The following is a 22,863-nucleotide window of genomic DNA, read 5'->3' as shown; positions in this document are numbered from 1 at the left end:
GCTATTTAGTGACTATTACGTTGCTTAAAGGGGGGGTATTATGCAAAATGGACTTTTTCAAGCTTTACATCATGTTATTATGTCACTCCCTCATTAAAAACATGCCTGAAGTTCACGGATTTTTGAGTAATCTGTCAAAACTCTGATGGCGGCCATTTTATACAAGGCAGTTATTCTAATTTACTGCATTTACAGACCAACAGAAGGTTTGGTCATCATTGTAGTGTGATATAGACTGGTGCTATGTGATTGAAAAAAGCAGAATACCCCCTCTTTAAAGTTGTATTACGGCGATATGCCAGGTTCACATTCATTCTCCATTGCAGTGCGACTGTCCACGTGGGCTTAATCATCTGTGGAAGAGTTTTGCTGTGTTTACCAGTGCCATAAAGGAACCTCACAGTGTTGTATATGCCAGCTGTCATACGCACTCATCACATTTCCTCCTGTAAGAAAAGATCCAGAACGTTGTGACGAATGGATTAAACTAGTAAGTTTGCCATATAGCTGACTAGTTATGCTCTTTGTAGCCTATACGTCTATTTACTTAATACAACAACTGTTTTTTATTTATTTATTGGTTTAGCTTAAGGGCCACGAGTTCTTTTTCTCTTCCCAGTAACACTGTGTCACCGTTTCTTACAGAATTCTTTTAAAATGTCGATTTTCAATATATTCAATATGTGCGTCACACTCAGTCATGTTGACAGTTTGGGATGCGATCTGGGTGGTCCTGACCTTTAACCTGGACCAGCATGCTTTGCTCGGTGAGACGCCGAAGTCCGCTTATAAGAACTTCACGATATGTATCCCAATACAGAGTTCACGATGCGATACATATCGTGATTCAAGTGTAGCGCGGTAGAGTGTCTTTAATACTAGATATATTCTGAATTTTAAAGACATAGCACCAGTCTATATCACACTACAATGATGACCAAACCTTCTGTTGGTCTGTAAATGCAGTAAATTAGAATAACTGCCTTGTATAAAATGTCTCTCTCAAAATGGCTGTAGTGTCTTGAAATAGGCCTCTGTCTCTTTAAGAACCTCTGAGCCTTTCCGACACGCCCCCTCCACACGCTCTGTGGCATCAGTGGGGAGGGGGTTCTGCTGAGGAGCAGTGGTTGGTTACTCGGCTGGTGACGAAAGCTCGGAGGCGTCTCCAGGAGGTGGGGGCGTTCCTAGGAGGACTCAGGCAAAGCTATCCCTAAAATGGCCGCCATCAGAGTTTTTACAGATTACTCAAAAATACGTGAATGTGCCAAGGCAACACTTCAGGCATGTTTTTAATGAGGGAATGACATAATAACATGATGTAAAGCTTGAGAAAGTCAATTTTGCGTGAATGTGATTTTTTTTCTCTCCCTCTCAACAGAAAACTCTGCCTCAACAGAAAACCAACAGAACACTTAATCCAGGAGCATTGTAGAGGCCTCTGTAATGGAAAGTAAAGAGGCACCATGCTGACCACCGAGTCATTAAAAGGTTATGCAGTTATCCATTATGCAGAAATATCAAGTTTGTTTTTTGCATAAAAAGTTCCATCATGCATCCTTAAGAAAAAAAGGATCTTGTAGGTGCAGAAAATAGAGCTTTTTACTATGTTGAATATGCTCAGGGTGTAGGTGAAGTCTTTTATTGGTGTAGTTAGGGGATGTTGTGACTCGTTCTGAATAAATGCAAACATGTCAGAATCAGAAAACGTTATTATTTTGCAATATCCTGTGAATTGTGAAGAATTGCCCTTCATGGGATATTGTGTATTGTGTATCACGATACAGGCCCCTCGAAAAGACACACCTGTATCACGGACTCCGTAACGTTTTGCTGCCGATACGATATGTTGACCTCTAATTTTGACACACGACAGTATATATTTGTGACAATGTCCATGATCACGCAAGGATAGAGTCACTTTTGGCCCTTTTTCCTCATTGATATTTAACATCTGACTGAGAGATAGTAATCTGAAACCTAGAAATCGTGGTGCTTGTGTGAAGTGTAGAAATTGCTCCCCGGCTTTAGCTTCAGCCCCTCTCTTTCCTCCCTCCTCTTCTCCTCCACTCTTCATCTCAGTTCAGCCCGTCGCTCCGAAAATCCTCCACGACTCAGCGGGATTAGAAATGCTCACTTGCTCGACAATTTCGTTCTCTCCAAATTCGACATCATTGCTGGCATGCGTTTCCCTGCGATCATCCAATAAGTGACGTCTTGCTTGAATTCAGGGCTCAGCGGGAGGATTGGCACGCTGCTAATTGTCAGGAGCGGCTTTCTGGAAAAAAAAACAAAAAAAAAAAACGAAAATGTGCGGCCGCCGACGTCGTACATTACTCACTCGCGGATTCTCACTTTCAACTTCCACCGGATTTGCAGTTATAAGACCTGCTCGCATTTTAGATCCACAAGATAGGAGAGCGACAGGGTGGCTGTGAGGGCAGCATTAAAGGTGCGTCATGCAACATTTTATGGGAAAATAAAGTTGATATGAATGCGTATTTGACCTTTCAGTGACCCAGTGTCTGTGTGGGTGGTTAACAAGGCGCCCTTACTTTCCATCACGGTGGTCTCTAGCACATACTTGTCAACTCTCCCGATAATATTTTCTGATCCTATTTTGAAAAAGTATTTTAATTTGATCAAGGATTGTTTTAAATAGCGCCCATTTTCCATAGATTTTTTCACCCTTTGCGCTCAAGTTTCCGACTTTTCATTCTTATAGAACAGGGGTGGCCAACCCGCGGCTCTCGAGCCGCATGCGGCTCTTGGCCAATCAGAGTGCGGCTCTTTGCATGATTGGAGATGTTTAATACACTGCGGCTCTTTGCAAAATAATTGGTAAATATTTCCCATAAACTGTAACAGTCTTTGACCAAAAATCCAACCAACGTCCTACAGACCCTGTTTCCATCTCTACATGAATGAGAGTCTGTATCTCCCTCCTTTTCGAGGCAGCGTGTAAAAGGAGCCCGTGCAGCCTCACTCACAGCGGGATGTAGGTTAAACAACAGGCAGGCAGATCGTGGCACTAGGATTAGCTTCTGTGCCTTTCAGATTTCTGATCAGCTACTCTTTATTTGATGTAATTTGGCCACATATTCACAGAAAAAGATCAAAATTAGGAAATGGAAAAAAGCGGAGCTCTTATTAAGCGTATGATGCGAAGCGCGACATCGTAACGCGGAAATACGCAAAGTCATGACTTTTCTTTCACACGTGACAGAGACTGTAACAGATGCAACTTAAAACAGACTCTCAGATCCTCCACAGGCTCCTGGTTAAAGTTCATGAACTTTGTGCAGCCTAGAGTGCGTTCTCTGCACAGTCCAGTCAGGACGAAGCTGCAGGCACTGAGCGCTCAGGCCAGGGGCGAATCAGAGAAGGGGCTCAGTGGGCAGTGCCCCACATACAAACACACCCCAGCATTAAAAATAATAAAAATAATACTAATAATCTAATTCTGTCTCAGTCAGAACAGGAAACACAAAATGTCATTTAATATACATGTATTTCAATCTTGTTGAGGAGTAAAACCATTCAATCTAACACAATTATTTTAAAAAAAAGAAAAAGGCATAAAGTTATAGTTTATTGTGATTAAATAAAACGGTCACATTCTATTTAATCACAATAAAGTACCGCCCCGGGATCTCGCTAATGGTCGGTGCCTTTGTGGCTCTTCACAGGATCAAGATTGAAAATTTCGGCTCTTGGTCTCCGACTGGTTGGCCACCCCTGTTATAGAAGGTGTATAGGTCTCCCTAATTCTGGTACTCTTTTCAACAATTAAAACTGCTCATTATTTTCTTTGTCCTCAATGGTAAACAGAATATGTATATGTGGAATATATGTAAAAAACAATATTTCCAGCAGAAGTTTCCTTCATCGGGTATTTAAAAAGTAAAAAATGACAACAATAATACACACACCTGGCACGATACACCGATGAGAAAAAATCTCCCTATTATTTCTGGAGATATATATATATATTTGTTAAATTCATGCAGTTTTTGTATTTGAAGAGTTTAGTGGTGCTAGGCTAGTGCTAGGCTAGCGCATGTCTATGGTAACTAGTAGCCTGTATTAAAAACCTCTTCAAAATCATGTGGTCGTCCTCCAAACGTTGCCATATCTGATTTGTAGAAAGCTCCTTTCGAGAATTCCACGTGTAGTAATGTCGGCCGCAGGTAAACAAACTACTGTAGATCCGGTAACCGAGCAGATCACTCCGCCGCTGCGTAGCTACAACCAGGAAGCTGATGCTGCTCAAAAATAACTTATTTTAAATGCAAAATGGTTACACTTCAAACATTATTCAGTCAACACAGAAATGTATATGGTTAGTCTGATGTTGTAAGTGATTTGCCTCAGGTGCACTGTGCTCGGGTCAGACTGTTATTAATGTTGGCTACAAGTTACCATAGACATGCACTAGCCTAGCACCACTAAACTCCTCAAATATAAGGACTGCATGAATTAAAAAATATGTATATATATCTCCAGGAATCAACAACACTCTGGATAACAAGGAATTGAGGCCCTATGTCAAAAATCCTACAGTGTCACCACCTGTACAGTTACATCCTGCAAAAACAGATGAGATCTGCGTGGCTTGGTAAAGGTTTCTCCGAGTCCTGCTGATGACTAGGCTGAGGTAAATGATCGCTCCAGTGTATGATCCAATCTTGGTCATCGTCCACATTAAAAGCTTTGTTTCCAAAAAAGTCCAAGCGTAATGTTGTCCAGGAACAGCCCAAATACAAGTCTCAGATCCAATCCGTGAATTTTTCAGCCGCAGTGTGGAAAGCGAAACTGAAACTGACTTATCAAGCACATCGGAGACACTTTTTTCTTATTTACTGAAGAGCACGACAGTTTTGTTTTCCATTTTGTTGGGCACATTTAATTATAAAGCAGCTTTGAAAAATTAGAAAGCTTTGCCGAATTTACTCAGAGACTAAAAATGCTGCATAATGACAAAGATTTAGGTTTTTTTCCTCCTTTAAAAAATAACTTCATTCTTTATATTGTACTTGATGCACCAAACCGAACCGTGAGAGAGCTGAACCCCAAATGATAAGTAACATGTTTACCTTAAAGCAGTACTAAGCAACTCTTCCTCCTAGAGGCCATAAGCGCAACTGCAGGTGTCGTAGTAGCATGTTGCAATTCTTTTACTTATTAATTGTCCGAGAGAGTAAATCCTACGCTGACAGAAAAGACAAAGGGACAGAGGGATATTGTACATCCAATTACACAATGGAGATCATTTTTTTCACTCAAACTTGGCTGTAAATACTGTTCAAGTTGCGGTAGCCCGCAGCTAGCTTTGCCCGCTTCGTGAATCTATTAGTGCAGATTTGTGCCTCCAACCCGGTGGCAGTCAAGTTGCAATTGTGGTTTTCTGGCCAGAGACACCAGGGGGAGATGAAAGAACCCCCCATGTGTCCAGATTGAAGTGTTAAGATTGAAAAGTGCTTTAACACAAAATGTAACAAAGTGTGAATGTTACCAAAAAACAAAAGATAAATTGGATAAATTGACTCCAAACACAAGTATTGAAAGTATTGTGAAACTTGATGAAGTTTGCGGCAAAAAGGATCCAATGTTTTGGACCAGAAATCCTAAAAAACTTGAAATGAAAACAGTCCGGGAGAATCCCAGAGGCTTCCGTGATGGAAAGCAAAGGCGCTAACCACTCATACAGCCACATAAAAAGTTGCATATTGCACCTTTAATAATCGTTTTGTCTCAATTATGCTATTTTTGTAATTGTCTGGCGCAGTCATCAAAATTGTAATCGAATTTCGATTAATAGCACAGCCCTGTTTGTTGGTATTCAAATATGGTGTTCCTATTTGCCACTGATCAGTTCCTTTTCTACATTTGTCATAATCCAAACACATTGCTTCCTCTTCTCCTATTACTTACCCTTACCCCCCCCCCCCCCCTCTCTCCCCTTCAGATGGGCCTGTCCCGCCTCAGGATAAATGAAGCCGACCCCGGGACAGTCCCCCGAGGGAATGGCACTCTAAACAGGCGCTCCACATGAAGACGAATAGCGGCGGAGGCAGCACCCACCTGGGCACCATATTGTCGCGAGCGCTCGGGGTGCGTTTGATTTATGTCACCTTGCATGTGGTCCCCTTCGCATCTGTGGCTCCGCGGCTCCTGTGCCGAGGCGGATCAAGCGCCGCTCAGAATGTGGGGGGGGGAAGAGTCGGATGTCGAATGATACTTTTCAGTCAGCAGTCGGTACCACAGAGGCTCACATGTGAAGGAAGTCGAAGCCAGCGATCCCAAACATGCCCTTTATCATCAACTCCACACGGGTGAGGCTTTTGGGTAATGTGGCACCTAAATAAAACATTTGGCTACCTATTAGTCACGCCACGCAGCACTATCTCCATGAAGAAGAGTTGGCGAAGTCTAAGTGGGGATGCACACAGGAGGTAATAGTGATTTTGTTTTGTTTCTTTCAGTAATGGACCAACATTTGCTTCGCCCTCCTGTAGTACGGCGTAAACTCAGACATTCATGGGGAAAAACAACACTGTGCCTCTCATAATATATCCTTTGGAACAATCTCATGAGCCCTCTGGCTAGTTTTCTGGAATATCTGTGAAAATGACCCTGAAAAGTGACCCTGCGAGTTGTGAAATGTGCCCATAAACTTGTCCCTGTGAAGAATTGGGATGTTACAAATATGTTCGGAAAGTTAGGAAAGAGTTGGGACAAAACGGATATTTAAATTTTGTAGCTGCCTCTTTCATTGTTTGCACACAAAAAAAGATGTAGTTGGTGTCACCTAATATAATAAAAATAATGTATACATTGTGAAGCCCTATATGACTGCTAAGTGAGAGAGTAAGAGATATTTGTCCTCTGCATTTCACCGAATTTGACTCAATGCTGGTCAAGGGTAATGTTGGCTTCATACAGGTGAAAATACCAAAACACATCCACACATAAAGTTCCTGTTTGGGAATCAAACCTACAATCTTCTTACTGTGAAGTGGAGTACTGGTAAAATATACTGTACTTAATTGTCCTGGTAGATAATCTTATCCACTGCATTTGTCCATTCATCAATGCTACTGGGCTAAACTGTCAAGAAGAGTGGGGGACCAAAGAGCGGCCCCTGAGGACCGACCTCCGGGTGGCACCTTGAGGATGAGCCCTTTAAGCATCTATTTGATTGCGGGAGAAAATGCAAACTTCACAGTGAAAGGCTCCACATGGACTTGGAAGAACATGTGGAAAGCTACTGACCTGCACCACCTTCTGGGCCTGTAGGTCCACCAGGAGCAGGCGGCTGAGAGTGGGCTGGCTCACGTAGATGTACTTGTCCCGAACGTTCACTGCGGACGACCACACGCAGCGCTGCGGAGACGTGCCCTCAGCCTTCGGACACATCTCCTCCTGAGGAAACGATCGAGAAACAGAGAAGGGACGTGAGGGACACATTAGAGTGGCGTTGATGTGTTACAATGAAATTTACATAACCTCATACAAGTTGGTTTGTGTTCATCTGCTTTTTTTGTGGGAAAGTGGGCATTTTGACTCAATCTTCTTTTATCACTGATTAGCTAATCATTAAACTTTGATGGTAGCGTCTGGAAAGCTAAACATTGGTTTTGAAGAAAAGGATTAGCTGGAGGTGCTCACTGGATCTTACGTTTTTTGGTGCCAAGTGTGGTTTGTTGGTTTTATAAAGTATCACGCATATTTTCTTTCTGCTAGCAAAACTGTCAGGCATTTCTCTCAGATATTGTTTACGACGAGGACGACAGCTTACAGTAAAGACATGAAAGTAGCAGTGTTTAACTAAAAAGCTCACATTAAACAATAAATGGACAACTGATTTCTCCAGTTGTGCACAGGTCGGGAATCTTCTTTTATCCTGAGGACCACATGAACACGACATATGTCCTGCATTCCCCAGTAAAGATCGGGTTGCTTCCTCCCTTCCTTTGGGATGATCTGCCAAGCTTAGAAGTTTGCATCTGTGTGTCAACCGTCTAGCACAGGTGAGGCGGGATTTTCTGGCAAACAACAGCCTGCCATCACTACATGCTATACTAGAAGAGGTCTCTATGCAACTCTATGTGACAAGGGTAGAGATGGTAGATGGTAGAGCGTCCAATAACCCAGAGGTGGCTTATATACAGAATATAACGATGATCGTGTACTAAACTTGACACAGGCTTGTAAAGCACCAGTATAAGTGTAAGCCACTGTTATTATTATTATCACAAACTTCTCCACCGAAATTGCCAACTTTGTCTCAGACACAATTACCATGACCTGTGGAGTCCCCCAGGAGTCAATCTTGGGACCCCTCTTATTCAACTTGTACATGCTTCCTTTGGGGCAGCTGATAAACAACAATTATGTATCCTACCACTACTATACAGATGACACTCAAATCTATGTGTCACTGACGGCTGGTGAACATGGGCCTGTAGATACACTCTGTCACTGCATCCAACAGATCAGTTTGTGGATGCAAGACAACTTTGTCCAACTAAACTCAGACAAAACTGAGATCATTGTTTTTGGCCCACAGGCACAAAGACAAAGTGTCATCAGTCACCTTGAGTCTCTCTCTCTAAAACCAAAAAATCAGGTTGGAAATCTAGGAGCGATCATGGACTCAGACCATATCCATGCATTTGTCTCCAGCAGGTTAGACGACTGTAACGGCCTCCTCACTGTTAAAACAACTGTAGTACATCCAGAACCAGGAAAAAACACCATATTAGTCCAGTGCTCCGGTCTCTGTACTGGCTTCCTGTCACTCAGAGAATACAATTTTAAACAGCTCTGCTTTTGTAGAAGTCTTTGCATGGTTTCGTAGCAAAGTACATCTCTGACATGTTAGAGCCGTATGAACCATCTCGAGCCCTGAGAACTTCAGGGAGGGGTCTCCTGGTGTTTCCTAGAGTCAGGACTAAACATGGTGAGGCTGTGTTTCAGTTTCATGCAGCTAAAAATCTGGAACAGTCTTCATGAGGATGTGAGACAGGCCTCAACTCTGACAATGTTCAAATCCAGGCTCAAAAACAGTTCTTTTTACCCGTGCATATGACTGAATGTATTGTATCTACACTCTTGCCTTTTACTTGCCTGGCTAACACCAGACTGCTGTGTGCGCTCGAATCATTTGGAACCGCACAACAGCCTGGGGACCATAGCCGAAATTTTCGCATGGATTTGAGAACCAATCACAGAACGAGGAGGGACGGGAAGACGACGACGAGCTATTCGATATACGGAAGCTTGTAGTTATACGGTATTTACGGTAGTATTTACGGATAATTAAAAAAAAAGTTTATTTATGGATCCAACATGACAGCAGCACACGCAATGGTATTTTTCGATCAAGCTTTAGGCCGTGTTCTAAATAGTTTAGCTCAAACGTTTACAGCGGGTACGTCATACGTCATCTCATACGATGATATGATTGGCTGTGGCCTCGTGCAGACGCATGATAGACATTTGTAGCGTCCAATAAACGACTGTGGACGATCGTAAACCACACCTCTCCTACAAGAAAATGAATTGGTGGTCCCCAGACTAAATATCACTTGTGATTTTAGTCTGGTGTTAGCCAGGCTAGCCTTTTACTGTAATTAACAAATGTCTATGTTGATGTTTTATGGACTGATTTGATCTGCTTTCTTGTAATTTTATGCAACTGTGAAGCACTTTGAATTGCCTTGCCTTGCCTTACACTACACTAAACGTCCTGTTAAAGCCAATTTGCGGTTACCACAACAGTATGTGATGCCTCTGCAGCACTTCAATATTCTTTATGAAAATTGCACTGCTCCACAGAATACAAACCCCAGTCAATACGATGACTAATACATGACTCTGCCTTGAGCATGATGAATGGAGCGTCTTGACCCACAGTTCAATGAGCTTCATGTGAACCAGTAAGTCTGAGCCCTGTATGGACAGAATCCACATCGCCCATTACCAACACCCGCAGAGATGCATTCATTACACAATAGAGGCCTTTTAAAATACAAAACTTAAACAAAAAGAAGGGTCAAAAAAAGCCTTATGACATTAACCCCTTCCCACTGGTAAGGCATGAGTAGAAGGCGAGGCAGTTTGATCAATGAAACGGAGGATGACCGACTACCTACATCTCCATCTAATGAAGTAACACGATGGTGTGGTAAAGAGCTTGGACCGTCGGTTTCGCAGGGTGCGACCCTTTTAGAGTGCAGAAAATGCTGCGTGCTGCAGGAACAGTCCAACACACGCCTTACCGAGTTTGTATCGATCCCTAATACAATCACGGGATCCCGTAAGTCCCAAATCCCTCACAGGAACAAGCAACTTTTAGCATCTTAAGCCCATTTGTCCTGTACGGGGATGTCTCCGGAGAATTACGCAGCGTATATGGACTCCACGCCGTCTATCAGGGCCGGCTTAATCCTGTTATACTCAGGAAGGTGAGGACAACACCAGAGGAGCCGCCGGGATGACTTTGACTTTTATTAAGCCGCGAATCGATGGCAGGAGAAGAGGCCTGCAGGGACACGGCACTGCGCTTTGTAGTAACGATTCTAAAGAGGCATCTTAAGCATACAGCTTCCTTCAGGGTCATGCGTAGTTGTCGCGCAGGAACATGGGGAAAAACACCACCTGTTGAAAGAGTTTCAGAGTATTTGATTGGATTCATTGAGTCCATGACTCATTTAGGTCATCACAACCTGGGCTTACAAACAGAGCTAAACGCTTCCATTGTAGTATTGCTAAACCGTTGTCAACAAATTATCACAAACAACTAGCTATTTACTGAGTTAGGCCAGCAAATGGAGTCAGCTTTATCTGTAACGCTGCTGCAGATTCAAGACACAACACTATTATGTGACAGATGCCTACATTAATGTGGGCAAGTCATTTTTATTGGTGTCACTTGAGCCAAATGTTCTTAAAGGAGCAGGCCGCCGTTTTTCCATACTGAGATATTTGCGTGCGCTCAGTCACGCAGGACGACAAAAGATGTTGTTAGCATTTGGCCTCTCCTAGCATATGGCTCCAAACAGGGGGGGGGGAGTTGGAAGCTACCACGCTCTTCCACGGACACGGACAAAGACCAGACAGGTACGTATCAACTCGTCTAAGCTCAGGTAAGAACATATATCAGTATGGGAAAACGGTGGCCTGTTCCTTTAACCTGTTGCAACGTTGTCAAATTTATCTCATTTTAGATGTAGCAAATTTCTTTTCTTTTCGGGGAGAATAGTTAGTTTAATTTATTTGAGCAAGTTCCAAGTTGTTAGACAAAAAAGAAACACAATAATGTGGGCCGAAGCAAACAATGCTTATTTATGCCTACCCCAATAGTACTAGGTTATTGCTGTCGACCCCGCCCTCCCTCCCTTCATGTCTGTTCCATTTCAGCAATGATTCTCCTGCTTAGAAGGGGGGTCCCAAATAGCTGGGTTCATCGGAGACGGAGCCCCCACCCACAGTCTCGCCCAGTTTCACTCCACACTATAACCTTGTGAACAAAATCTTAATTGCATTTGTGTTGTGGCGTGGTCCTTGCTAGTGAAAAACATATAGTTTTCTTCTTGTGTGTCTTGTATGTTTTGCCATTTGTGAGCACATTTCAATGTGTCCTGATCTATGCATTAAAAGAAGCAAGGTTTGGAAAGCTGTCGCCAAAAGGGGGCGCCCTTCGAGCACCAGCCCACTTCCTGCTCAACCTATTCTTCATTGTCGGCGAGTGCCTTGGAGGAGTGCCTTTGGGTGTCCTGGTCTGTGCATTAAAAGAGCAAGATTTTTGGCGACCTGGTACCAGGGTGGTCCCACTCGAGCACCGGTTACCTCTTGCTTGCCCTAGTATTGTGTTGTATGTATTTAATATTATATTTATGTGAGTAGGAGTGTGGAAGGTAACAAGGAACACATGGAAAGGTGGACAAGAGGCGAGAACAACTGCAGCACTGACACTTTCAATTCTCATTGTATTCTTGAACAAGTAGTAGTGGATAATAAGCCATGTCATCTTCAGTCATCTTCATGTATGAGCTCATGTCACATGCTTCTCAGCTTTCAGCTGCAGGTCGAGTCAAGCAGATCTGATGACTATTACAGGATGCTATTTTAAAGTTTTAGCATTTTCTCCTGAAAGAAAATGCTATGGTTTTACTGTGTGGGTCAAAGGTTCATGTAGTGTCCATAACGGGAATATTTTTAAAATACCACTGGCATACGACACATACTGCATGTTGTGTTTTTTATGTCATTTAGCCAAAAAAATAAGGATTGTGTGGTGCATTATCAGAAACAGGCAAACCTTTGTCTTGTCTAGTGCCGTAACGCTCTATTCAGCACATAATGTGGACATCCTAAGTGTTGGTGTGAAAACTTCTTAATTGAACACAACACAAGCCAGAGTTATCGGCATGTCGGGGCCATAAACTGCCGATTGCTTCCCATCATTGTCCTGCATAAGCCACGTCTAATTGCAACAGCTTTATCACATTTTTGAGATAAATATGAGGACGATTTTCATAACACAAGCATTTTGCAGCTTATGATCCAGAGAACGCTTTTATGGGGCTCAATGTCTGCGATCTGTCTCTGAGCGAGTTCACGAGTTCACTGAATGCCGAACAGGTGAAATTTCCACAGCACCCTGGTTGGGAAACACTTGGATTGAGTATCCTGCCCTCAGCCTCCTTCTGCTTCCCTTCATCAGTCTCTCATAATTAATATCTTATCTAACAAATATCTTCTTCAGTTGTGGCAAGAGATGCACCAATCCGATGCCAATACTGGGGTTTGAGTATCTGCCAATATCCGATATTAACCAACACCAAGTGTCTTTCTTAAAAGTTGTTGCTGTGAGTAAAGTTGGTGATTTTTTTCTCCATTGAAAGATCAAAGTCTATTTTTTTTACAAAAACATTAAAAGGGAATAACTGGACTTCTCTACTCTAAATGTATGACTGGAAAAAAGTGGCTGGTGGCTCCGGACCATTTTCAGTGGGTCACAACGATAATTTGCCTTATCGATATCTATGTGTTGCCATATCGAAATGTGAATATATCATTATTTTGTTCTAGCATTATTAAAAGTCAAACTGTAAGGCCAAAAACTGCACAGTTGAATGGAGTTACCCATCGAAAACAAGGTACAAGGTGCATGCCGAATGGGTAGCATTTGTTTTGTTGCCCATATACTCTGTAGTATATGGCTTGCTTTATTTAATATTCCCCTAGAACTTGCTTTTACATAAATGTGATGTCAACCAACCGTATTCGGCAACACTTTATAATAACTACACATTATTTAGCCTTTATAAATGATGAGTTAACAGTTAATTAATCATGAACAAGTGTGACTAACACTTAACAACTGCCTAACAAAGGAATAAGTCAAGTTTTAAAAACTAATTATTATGAGTTATTCATTAAATGTAGTAGTTAAAGGCACACTGCGTAACATTTTGGACTATGTTGTACCATCAACACAAAACATGCTCTCAATGACCAGCTCGACACAGAACATGCTCTTTTTGCAGTGGATAATGAAAGAATGGATCTGGATGAGAAGCTGTTTAACTCTCAATTCTCTTACATCTCCATGGAAACGAGCTGGAGACGCACCCACTCCCGGTAAAGTTATAGTCATGTTTTAGCAGAGGTGAGCCGCTCAGACCAAAAGCACATGTTTGTATGAGGTATTTTTAAATAGTGAAAATATCTATCATAAAAAAAAAAAAAAGTTTATTGGGTGAAATCTTACACGGTGTGGCTTTAAAGCAGTACTAAGTAACTCTTCCCCCTAGAGGCCATAAGTGCAACTGCAGGTGTAGTAGCAAGTTACGATTTTTTAAGTTGTTGTCTTGGAGAGTAAATACTACGCTGACAGGAAAGGCGAAGGGAGAGAGGGTTACTGTGCATCCAATTATACAATGGAAATAATTTTTTTCACTCAAACCTGTCTGTAAATACTGTTTAAAGTGACGCTTGCCCGCAGTTAGCTTTGCCCGTTAGCATGTTAGCTTCTTCTTCGTGATTCCATTAGTGTGTATTGCTTTCTCCGGACCGGTGGCAGTCAAGTTGCAAACATGGTTTTCTGGTCAGAGACACCAGGGGGAGATGAAAGACCCTCCAATCATCCCATAAACACTTGTATTACCCCCACAGGGACTACGGAGAGGATTTATTAAGGTAAACACGTTACTTAGTACTGCTTTAAGTAGTTATTAAGTGTTGTTGTAGTAGTAGTAGTGGTGTTAACTAATGAATTGTTCATGATGAATTAAGTGTTAACTCATTATTTATTAAGGTAAATAAGGTGTAGTTATTATAAAGTGTACCCAGTGTTCAAGCAGCCACCTGTACTCTTTGTCAGACTCCTGAATGACGATGCTATAATCACTGTAAGTCTAAGTCTCAAGTCTCTTTCTCTACAAGAGCCATAAAGTTCAGGATCATGAAGTCATATCGCTAAGCATCATGGGATTTGCAGCAATAACAAACTAAGGGACATTTTAAAAGGTAAAATACTAGAGTTGTTATTCACATGAAAACATTTTGACGTGACAGTGAGTGCCATGTTACCAGTAGTGACCCAGCAGCTTCATATTGTTTTTATCTCATGTTAGTCTGTGGAAAACGTTTGCTACACGCACAAACACCAAAGGCAGTGCCGCACTTCTCTTACATAAGTGGCCACGATCCTGTCGGTCCTCTTCAGCTGCCGCCTGATCTCGCACTCGCTCGGCTGCAGCACGGTGATGCCCTCGTCGGAGAACACGTAGAACATGTTCCCCACGCTCAAACCTGGAAAGACAAAAACAAACACGGATCTGAAACGATCTCCAAAGACATGAGCGTCGCGAGGTGACAGACGAGGACCTCCCGACGGCGTCTTCAGAGCGGACTCGTCGACGCCTCTCTCCGCAGACATGTTGCACGTGTCAAAGAAAAGCGTCTGACAGGATTTGCATGACTACGCGAGCTCCCGCCGCAGAGAGAGGAGCAGTCGCTGATAACGGGCATGTTTACAGCGGCGATGCGCTGCGTCGGAAAAGACAATAGTGACAGATCTGACAGCTTGTTAGAGAGCGGAGTTGACAATAGCAAACATAGGATACCGAATGTAAACAGTAATTATGTCAGCGCGGCGGTATGTCTCGCTTTAAGCAGCCCCGCGTCAAACGAAAAGAGAGGCTTTCACTTTAAAGACATTCGTTTTTTGTTCTCTTGTTCTCCTTCTCGTTTCTTCTTCTACAGTGCTCGAAGTGCTCTGATCTGTTGTGCTTGAATTTCATTGCGTCACACACCAAAACTGTCCGCCACATTTGTAGAGCCCAAAATCCGTCGCCGGACCCATTCTGAGATGTCCTGTGTTCCTCAAGGTGCTTTTGATTTGCTAGCATTGTGTTGTTGGCTGAAAGTGAAAGTTTGTTTTCTTTTATTTACAACCTGTCATTCCCACTGACACTCAAAAGTCCAGTCCAAAGGTCTCGATCGAACGTGACGCTCGTTGCCGTGGCAAACGTGGCGGCCATCTTGTGATTGGCCGGTGAGGCTAATGCTAATAGCAAGTCATGTATATTTGGGAACACGCTTTTCATTAATTAAAGGTCAGAATTTGAGATCCAGTCATTGTTTTTGATTGCTTGTATTTTTTGCATTATCAAGTTGGTATTGAGTGGGGGTGTGATATCATGTCGCGCGATTCTTGTGTTGATCCAAAAAGCGCCGTATCGATATCTAAACATCTTTTATTGGGGGAATATTCATTGCTTGATCTCGCTTTGGTCCTGCACTTTTACTTCCGCCCGCTAGATGGCAGCGCACCACGCGTCCCGCTTGAGTAACACTAGAATCTAGTGAGAGCTAGAGAAACTCAGGAAGAGTTCTGCCATGGAAAAGAAAGAGCAATGAGACGCTCCGGACTCTTTTAAAACTTTACATTTGGCCTCATTTGGGCTTTTACAGCAAAGACAGAGACCTGGATTATTACGAGAGGCTCCAGCTTTGTGCAGATGTTGCGGAGTTTGTCACCACTGCGTTCGGAGAGGATTTAGCTTCGTAGCATGGATTTAGCTTCGTAGCATTTTATTACGGAATTAAACGAAGTCGAGGGAAAACTTAATACAGCAGCTCATGTTAAACTTGTCTCACCACTGCACTACTGCGACACAAGTTTAAAGCAGTACTAAGTAACTCTTCCCCCTAGAGGCCATAAGCACAACTGCAGGTGTAGTAGCAAGTTACAATTTTTTAACTTATTAATTGTCTTGGAGAGTAAATACTACGCTGACAGGAAAGGCGAAGGGAGAGAGGGTTACTGTGCATCCAATTATACAATGGAAATATTTTTTTTCACTCAAACGTGGCTGTATATACTGTTTAAAGTGACGTTAGATCACTGTTAGCTTTGCCTGTTAGCATGTTAGCTTCTTCTTCGTGATTCCATTAGTGTGTATTGCTTTCTCCGGACCGGTGGCAGTCAAGTTGCAAACATGGTTTTCTGTCCAGAGACACCAGGGGGAGATGAAAGACCCTCCAATCATCCCATAAACACTTGTATTACCCCCAGAGGGACTACGGGAAGGATTTATTAAGGTAAACACGTTACTTTGTACTGCTTTAACATGAGCTGCTGTATTTACTTTCCCCTCTGCTTCGTTTGTGTAGCACTGCTAACACTAAAAGATTTCGAAGAGATGAGGCTATAGTCACGGTGATGCCCGTGTCGTCATTGTCCCTGATCTACAAGTGACACCTGTTATGGAGTAGATGAGGTTTTAAATACCCTGTCTGGTTTCATCCAAAACTTATTACTGATCACTAAGGGCTAACAACTATAGAAATACTAGAAAACCTGCATCCCCAGTTCAGTTGGTTTCATTACTAGGTTAATATCGGGATATATAGTATCGTATCGTTTACCTGTGTATCGGGATACGCATCGTATCACCTGAGACAAGGCGATACACACCCCTAGTATTTAGGCATTAAAATGGCATTAAATTTGACTTGCTGCCTCCTGTAGAAACCCTGCACCCATTTTTCCGATCTTGTATAGATACAGACGGCATCTCTGGAATCGCCCATATATGGTCATTTTTAAAGACAGTTAAGGGGGAAAACAATTTTGAAAAAATGTATATTTTCTCTAGTTATTCAAAAACTACTGTAACAAATGCTGAAATATGAACATAGTTTCTACTAAATAATGATACAAAGACATGGAGAGGAGCAAAGTGGTTCAACAGCCCATAAATACATGAATAACGGAGAATGCTAACTTGATGCTACATGTTAGCATCGGGCTAATGCTAACGGTTAGCTCGCGCTAGCTGCAACTGCCGTTTTTTCACTTCTACTGAACAATCTGCTGTGAGAAAATATCCATATGGGCCCGATTTACACTTGACTTTATTTGTATCTATTATAGAAAACGCTATCTCAATGGCCGCCGGCTGGGCGCCGCCATGTTTATTTCCCATACCGACTTTGAAGCTAAGCAGGGACGGGCCTGGTTAGAACTGGGATGGGAGACCGTTTGGGAACCTGGCGACAGGAGTGAGTGTGTGCGTGGTTGGTGGTGGGGGCTGATGTGCGCAGTGGACTGAATGAATACTGCAACAAATTGTACACCGACGAGCGTCTGGAAAAGCGCTATATAAGACTTGCCATGTTCATTTCCCAACAATCCGCGGGCGGCCCCACGTCACCGTCCCACCGGCCGCGGGCATTGGTCACGGGTCCATATGGACCGCGGTGCTGCTGTCCGAGGACAACCCGCCGTCACAACAACGCAAGTGCACGAGATCTGACTGCCGTGCGTGTGTGTGTGTGTGTATGTGTGCGTGCGCGCATCCTAACAGGGCGATGTGTGTCATCGTCACTCACCCTAAACTGCAGCTGCAGACGCTCCGCTGGTACAGGTACATCCTCCAAAACACATCTACGCGTCTTTGTTTAAGTCTCTCCTGCAGTGACCGAGGCTGTGGTTCATTACAGATCCAGTGCTGTCATGTCAGAAGCTCAGACACATGCGTAAGACCCAATCCTGGTCATATTCCGTCTCCAAAGTTTTGTCTCCGAAAAAAAGTACGCGCAGAAACACGAGCTTCAAATGAAACGCGCTGCTCCGAGAGCTTCAGCCTCCGTGTGCGGAAAGCGAAAGTGAAACCACTTAACGAGCGCATGGCCTGCACTGTTGCTTTTTTTTTTAATTTATGTTTTTTTTTTACTTTGCTGCTGTACCATTTCTTCTCTATTTCTTCTTTACATTCTATAAATCGGCTTTGAAAGCATTGCCAATTGTATTATAAGGATATAAATACTGTCTAATAACAAACAACTTCTTCTTTTTTAGATTGCTCCAAACCACGGGTCCTGCACCGTGAACCGAACCGTTAGAGCTGAACCGCTAATATTTCTCCATAAATATTCCACTGTTTCTTGATTTCTATTCCCTGAGTTTTGCAACATATTGTCGATGTAGTTTATAAGAAAGGAGTACGGGTGCAAACACTCCAATTGCAGTTTGTTTGACATTATTTTTAGCATTCATTATTTTCAACATTTGGAGTGGCCATAGTTTTAGGAATGGGTTGAGAACCACTGGTCTACTTACTGCGGGTCTACAGCTGTACTGAGTGACGGGTTATAGGGACTATACTGGACATTTCTTTGTAATAACTCATAATCTCTCAATATCAAATGTGGAGACTAGCGAGGCCCGGCCAAAGGCCGGGTCTCAGCTAGTGATAAATAAGTTGATATTCCACCAGGAAATGGCAAAAAAGAGTAGAAAATTGTGTTTCTCTAAAGATTCTATTTCCCCCCTTGGTGAAGCCACGCCCACTTCTATGACGAGATGCTGTCTGTATCTATTGATGATGGGAGAGTGTGACCTCTGCGCAAAAAAGCCTTCTCCAGCACACCCCAAAGATTCTCAACGTGACTAAGAGCCAAATCAACCCTGGCACTGTCATCTTGAAAGACCAAATCCATCGGTGGAATAAACCTGGTCATTCAGGGTGGTCAGGTCATCGGCTGATCTCACTCTTTAGGTGCACAGTGTCGCTGAACCTCGACCTGACCAACTGCAGCAGCCGCAGTCAGAACAGAAGTTGGATCCAGGCAAAGGACACTTTTTTGGGGTCAAAATCCTGGCGTGAATAGTCATGAGAGATTTAAATAAGCCATTCTTGGGTTATTGGGCAAATGCATCACCCGACGCGCCAACGGAGGAGATGGATGGGCTGAGGGAGCCTGTGGTTCCGCTGTCCAGCAACGACAATAACCCAATGCCACCAAAACGTGTGACTTTAAACTTTGAACATTTTCTTCAGGGGGTTTTATCGAAGCGCTCGGCAAGTACCTTTAATGGCCAATTGTTCAAAGCGAGCACAAACTTTTACAACTTTTTTTTTTATGAAGTCCCCATCTACGCACAACACTTGACGCTAACTTCTTTTGTTTGCTGCGGTTTGAGAATTGTATTTAAAAAAAAAAAAATTCGGGAGCCAAGCACGTATATAGCCTAATAAAACATGTTGATTCTGCTGCACTCATATTTATTTTCTAATATCACACGTAGAGTGGAGGCAGCGGGAATTAATTGCGATGTTTCCAAAGCACAAAGTAGTTCTTCATTCGGCCTCCGCTGAGCAACGCTGATTTTTACAGAGGAGCGCTTTTCGGCTCTGAGGGCAAGCTAAAAGACAGATTACCGCCGATGCCGCCAGTGGGGAAAAAAAAAAACCTTAAGTCTGCAAAAAGGGGGTGGGGGGGATAAGTTTAGGGTTTGAAACTATGATTAACTTTTCCTCTTTGTTCCACAGTGGCTGGTCCGGAGTCCCGCCTTCATCCCGAGAGTTTCATTGCACAGAACATTGACAGATTTGAAGAAGGAACTGTTAAACCGAAAGGGTGGATCCATCATCCTTTGGGGTGGTATTTGCAGCCAGTGGCACAGGGAATAGCTGTTTGGTAGAGTTATAATTACCGTAATGGTGGAATTAAACCTGATTGTGTTCTTGGAAAGTCTCATCTGTAACTTCACATCGTTTTTAGAGATCATTTCATCTTCTATACCGCGTTCCAATGTATTATGCAAATGACATTTTTCTTTGATTTTCTAAACTGTCAACTCAAATGACAGTCAGTGTCATTTTAAAGTCTTTAACTGGTAGAGGATCATTTAAATGTGGTTGAAAAAAATCTCCCAGCGATAACAGTATTTTTTTTCAAAAATAAATATAGTAAAAAAACTCAAAACCTACTGTTCCAAATTATTTCTTTGCAGGATGTCAGAATAGCCTCCCAGAGCTGCTGTTTGGATGAAAAATGCCTCCCACCAACATAGATGTTTTTTCTTGCTGAGGCTCCAAAGGTTCTCAATAGGGTTGAGGTCAGGGGAGGAGGGGGTCCACATCATGAGTTTCTCTCCTTTTATGCCCATAGCAGCCAGTGATGCAGAGGTTTTCTTTACAGCAGGACATGGTGCGTTCTCATGATGAAGATTGTTTTGTTAGGGAAAGCTCGGCCCTTCTTTTTGTATCATGGACGAAAGTGGTCAGTCAGAAACTCCACATATTTTTCAGAGGTCATTAGGGATCCTAAAGGGGCCGACCAGCTCTCTCTCCATGATTGTGGCCCAAAACATGACTCCGCCCCCTCCTTGACGTCACAGCCTTGTTCACCAGCCATCCACTTCTCCATCCATCGGACCATCCAGGGTTACACAGCACTCATCAGCGAACAAGACTGTTAGAAAATGAGTCCTCATGTATGAGCTTCAATTAACCGTTTAGGGGAGGCCGGATAGAAGGTTTATTCACAACTGCAGCCTCTGGAGGGTCCTACACCTTCATGTTTGGGAGACTCCAGAGGCACCAGCAGCTTCAAATACCTGTCTGCTGCTTTGTAGCATCTGTTCTATTCATCTGATGTGTTTGGCAGAAACCGTCCTTATTGTGCCTTTATCTGCACAAACGAGTGTGTCTGAATCATCCACAAATCTCTGAACAGTATGATGATTATGCTTAATCTTTCATGAAATATTGAAGGTTTTCACACCTAGACCAAGGCATTCAACTATTTCACGCTTTTCATCAGCAGAGAGATCCTTTTTCTTTCCCATATTGCTTGAAAATGATGATCTGCATAATATTGTGGAACCTTTTTCAGTAGTTTTTCCCTTAACTGGGCTTAACCTGACAACTAATCATCCCAGGTCTCTGAGATTAATGTCAGTGATTCATAGAGCCCCAAGACATGATACCATCCACGAGTTTCATTGACTAACAGTTTTGTTTTTTACCTTTTTGACACTGAAGTACAATTTGCATAATAATTTGGAACGCAGTGTTTTCACATGGACAGAAATGTTGGCCCGGGGCGCCTGAACTTTCATACCCGACTGCTAAGTCTCCTTCAGTCCACTTTGTATGTCAACACTTCAAAAGGAAAAAGTTTAAAATTACCTTCTTCTCTCCATAAGATGTTGGCCACTGCAGCACGGTCCACACCGGGAGCGAGGAACGAGAAAGAGAGAGAAACGTCATTAGCACGGCATCGTTTGCACAATATTCAGAAGCAGATCCCAGACCTCCAAAGTATGCGGTGGTTTCTTGGTATTTCACCGCGCCGCGTTCGCTTTTTAATTAGAAAATTAGCAGTTCGGCGATGGCTCTGATTAGCTTTTATAACTCAGCGAATGATGTAACAGGATGAAGTGTCTATCGCTCTTCACTGAACCAGTCGTGTCTGGATTTAAAAAAAGCCCTTACATGAAAGTATTAAGTACACTCAACATAATCACGGTGGAAATTGAATAAAACGTGAAGAGGTGCTCGAAATGAGACCTATAAGGGCTACCTGGAAACTTTGATGTTGTCGTGCGGCATCCAGAGAGATTTGAAACTTCATGTTTCAGCCATGAGGCAAATATTATTCAAATATAACAATGCATTATTATCAATAAGCACTTTTACAGGGAGTTTTGTTTTGTGATTTTGTTCACCGTGCGCCACAATTGAAATAAGTATTTGTGTAAATGTGTGTCTTTTTACGTTTTTACGTCTAAACCAGACTAAAGGACCATAATCCAGTCTAAAGGAGTCTGAAGGTTTAAACAAGTCTAAAGGAGTCTAAAGGGCTCCAAACCAGTCTAAAGGAGTCTCTGGGCCAGATCTGTGACTGGCGCAGTCCGTGCGTAGCTCTAAACGTAACGTGGTTCACGGGCGAGCTTGCATGTGGCGCAGGTTTTACACTCAAGGCTGCGGCACGAGCGAGAGGACATTATTTAAGAAAAAGAGGCAACTGAGGCTGGTTCATTACAAGCAGCACTTGGAGCCGCTCTTCTGTGGCAACCTTCACATTATGTTCCTCTTTACATCGCGCCGCCTCGTCTTCTTCCTTAGAATCGACGTCAAATTGAAAATAAAAGCGAAATTGCCTTGAAAAGTCTGTTTGAGCGTAGGTTTCGCACGGGTTTACTTTGATGCAGTAGATCAACACACACACCCCTAACACCAAAACAACAACAGTTTTACATAAATAAACCACTCCTGCCTCAAGTGCCACAACACCAGGTCTGATCTGAGTTTAAGGAGACATTTCCATCGTGTGTCAGTCTTTACCTCCTGATGATGCTCCTTGTGTAGCCACAGCTCAGTCCAAAAGAAAGAAGCGTATTTTACAGGGCGCATAGCATTTTTATTTTATTTTTTTTCCAATTCAGCCGCTCGAAGAATCCTGCAGCTGTAGCACAAATGTTCCAATACGCTACAGTTTTCTTGCAACTGCTGCATAACTCTGCAACTCTTACGCAGCCGATATGACAGCTTC

General features: G+C 42.9%; 1 protein-coding gene across 1 annotated transcript in view; it reads right to left on the bottom strand.

Annotated features, from left to right (window-relative positions):
• The window catches only part of fstl4 (follistatin-like 4), a gene marked incomplete at its 5' end in the record, with an annotated part of 455,018 nt that overhangs the window by 29,072 nt on the left and 403,083 nt on the right, over positions 1 to 22,863 (bottom strand). The window contains 3 exons of the mRNA XM_079566729.1: positions 7,273 to 7,422; positions 14,705 to 14,823; positions 21,498 to 21,524. Of these exons, the coding sequence (XP_079422855.1) occupies positions 7,273 to 7,422; positions 14,705 to 14,823; positions 21,498 to 21,524 (296 nt within the window). The remainder of the gene's footprint in view (positions 1 to 7,272; positions 7,423 to 14,704; positions 14,824 to 21,497; positions 21,525 to 22,863) is intronic.

This window comes from Gobius niger (assembly GCF_951799975.1).
Source record: "Gobius niger genome assembly, chromosome: 11".
Taxonomy (NCBI): domain Eukaryota; kingdom Metazoa; phylum Chordata; class Actinopteri; order Gobiiformes; family Gobiidae; genus Gobius; species Gobius niger.
Note: the sequence above shows the minus strand (reverse complement) of the source record. Positions and strands in the feature narration are given on the sequence as shown.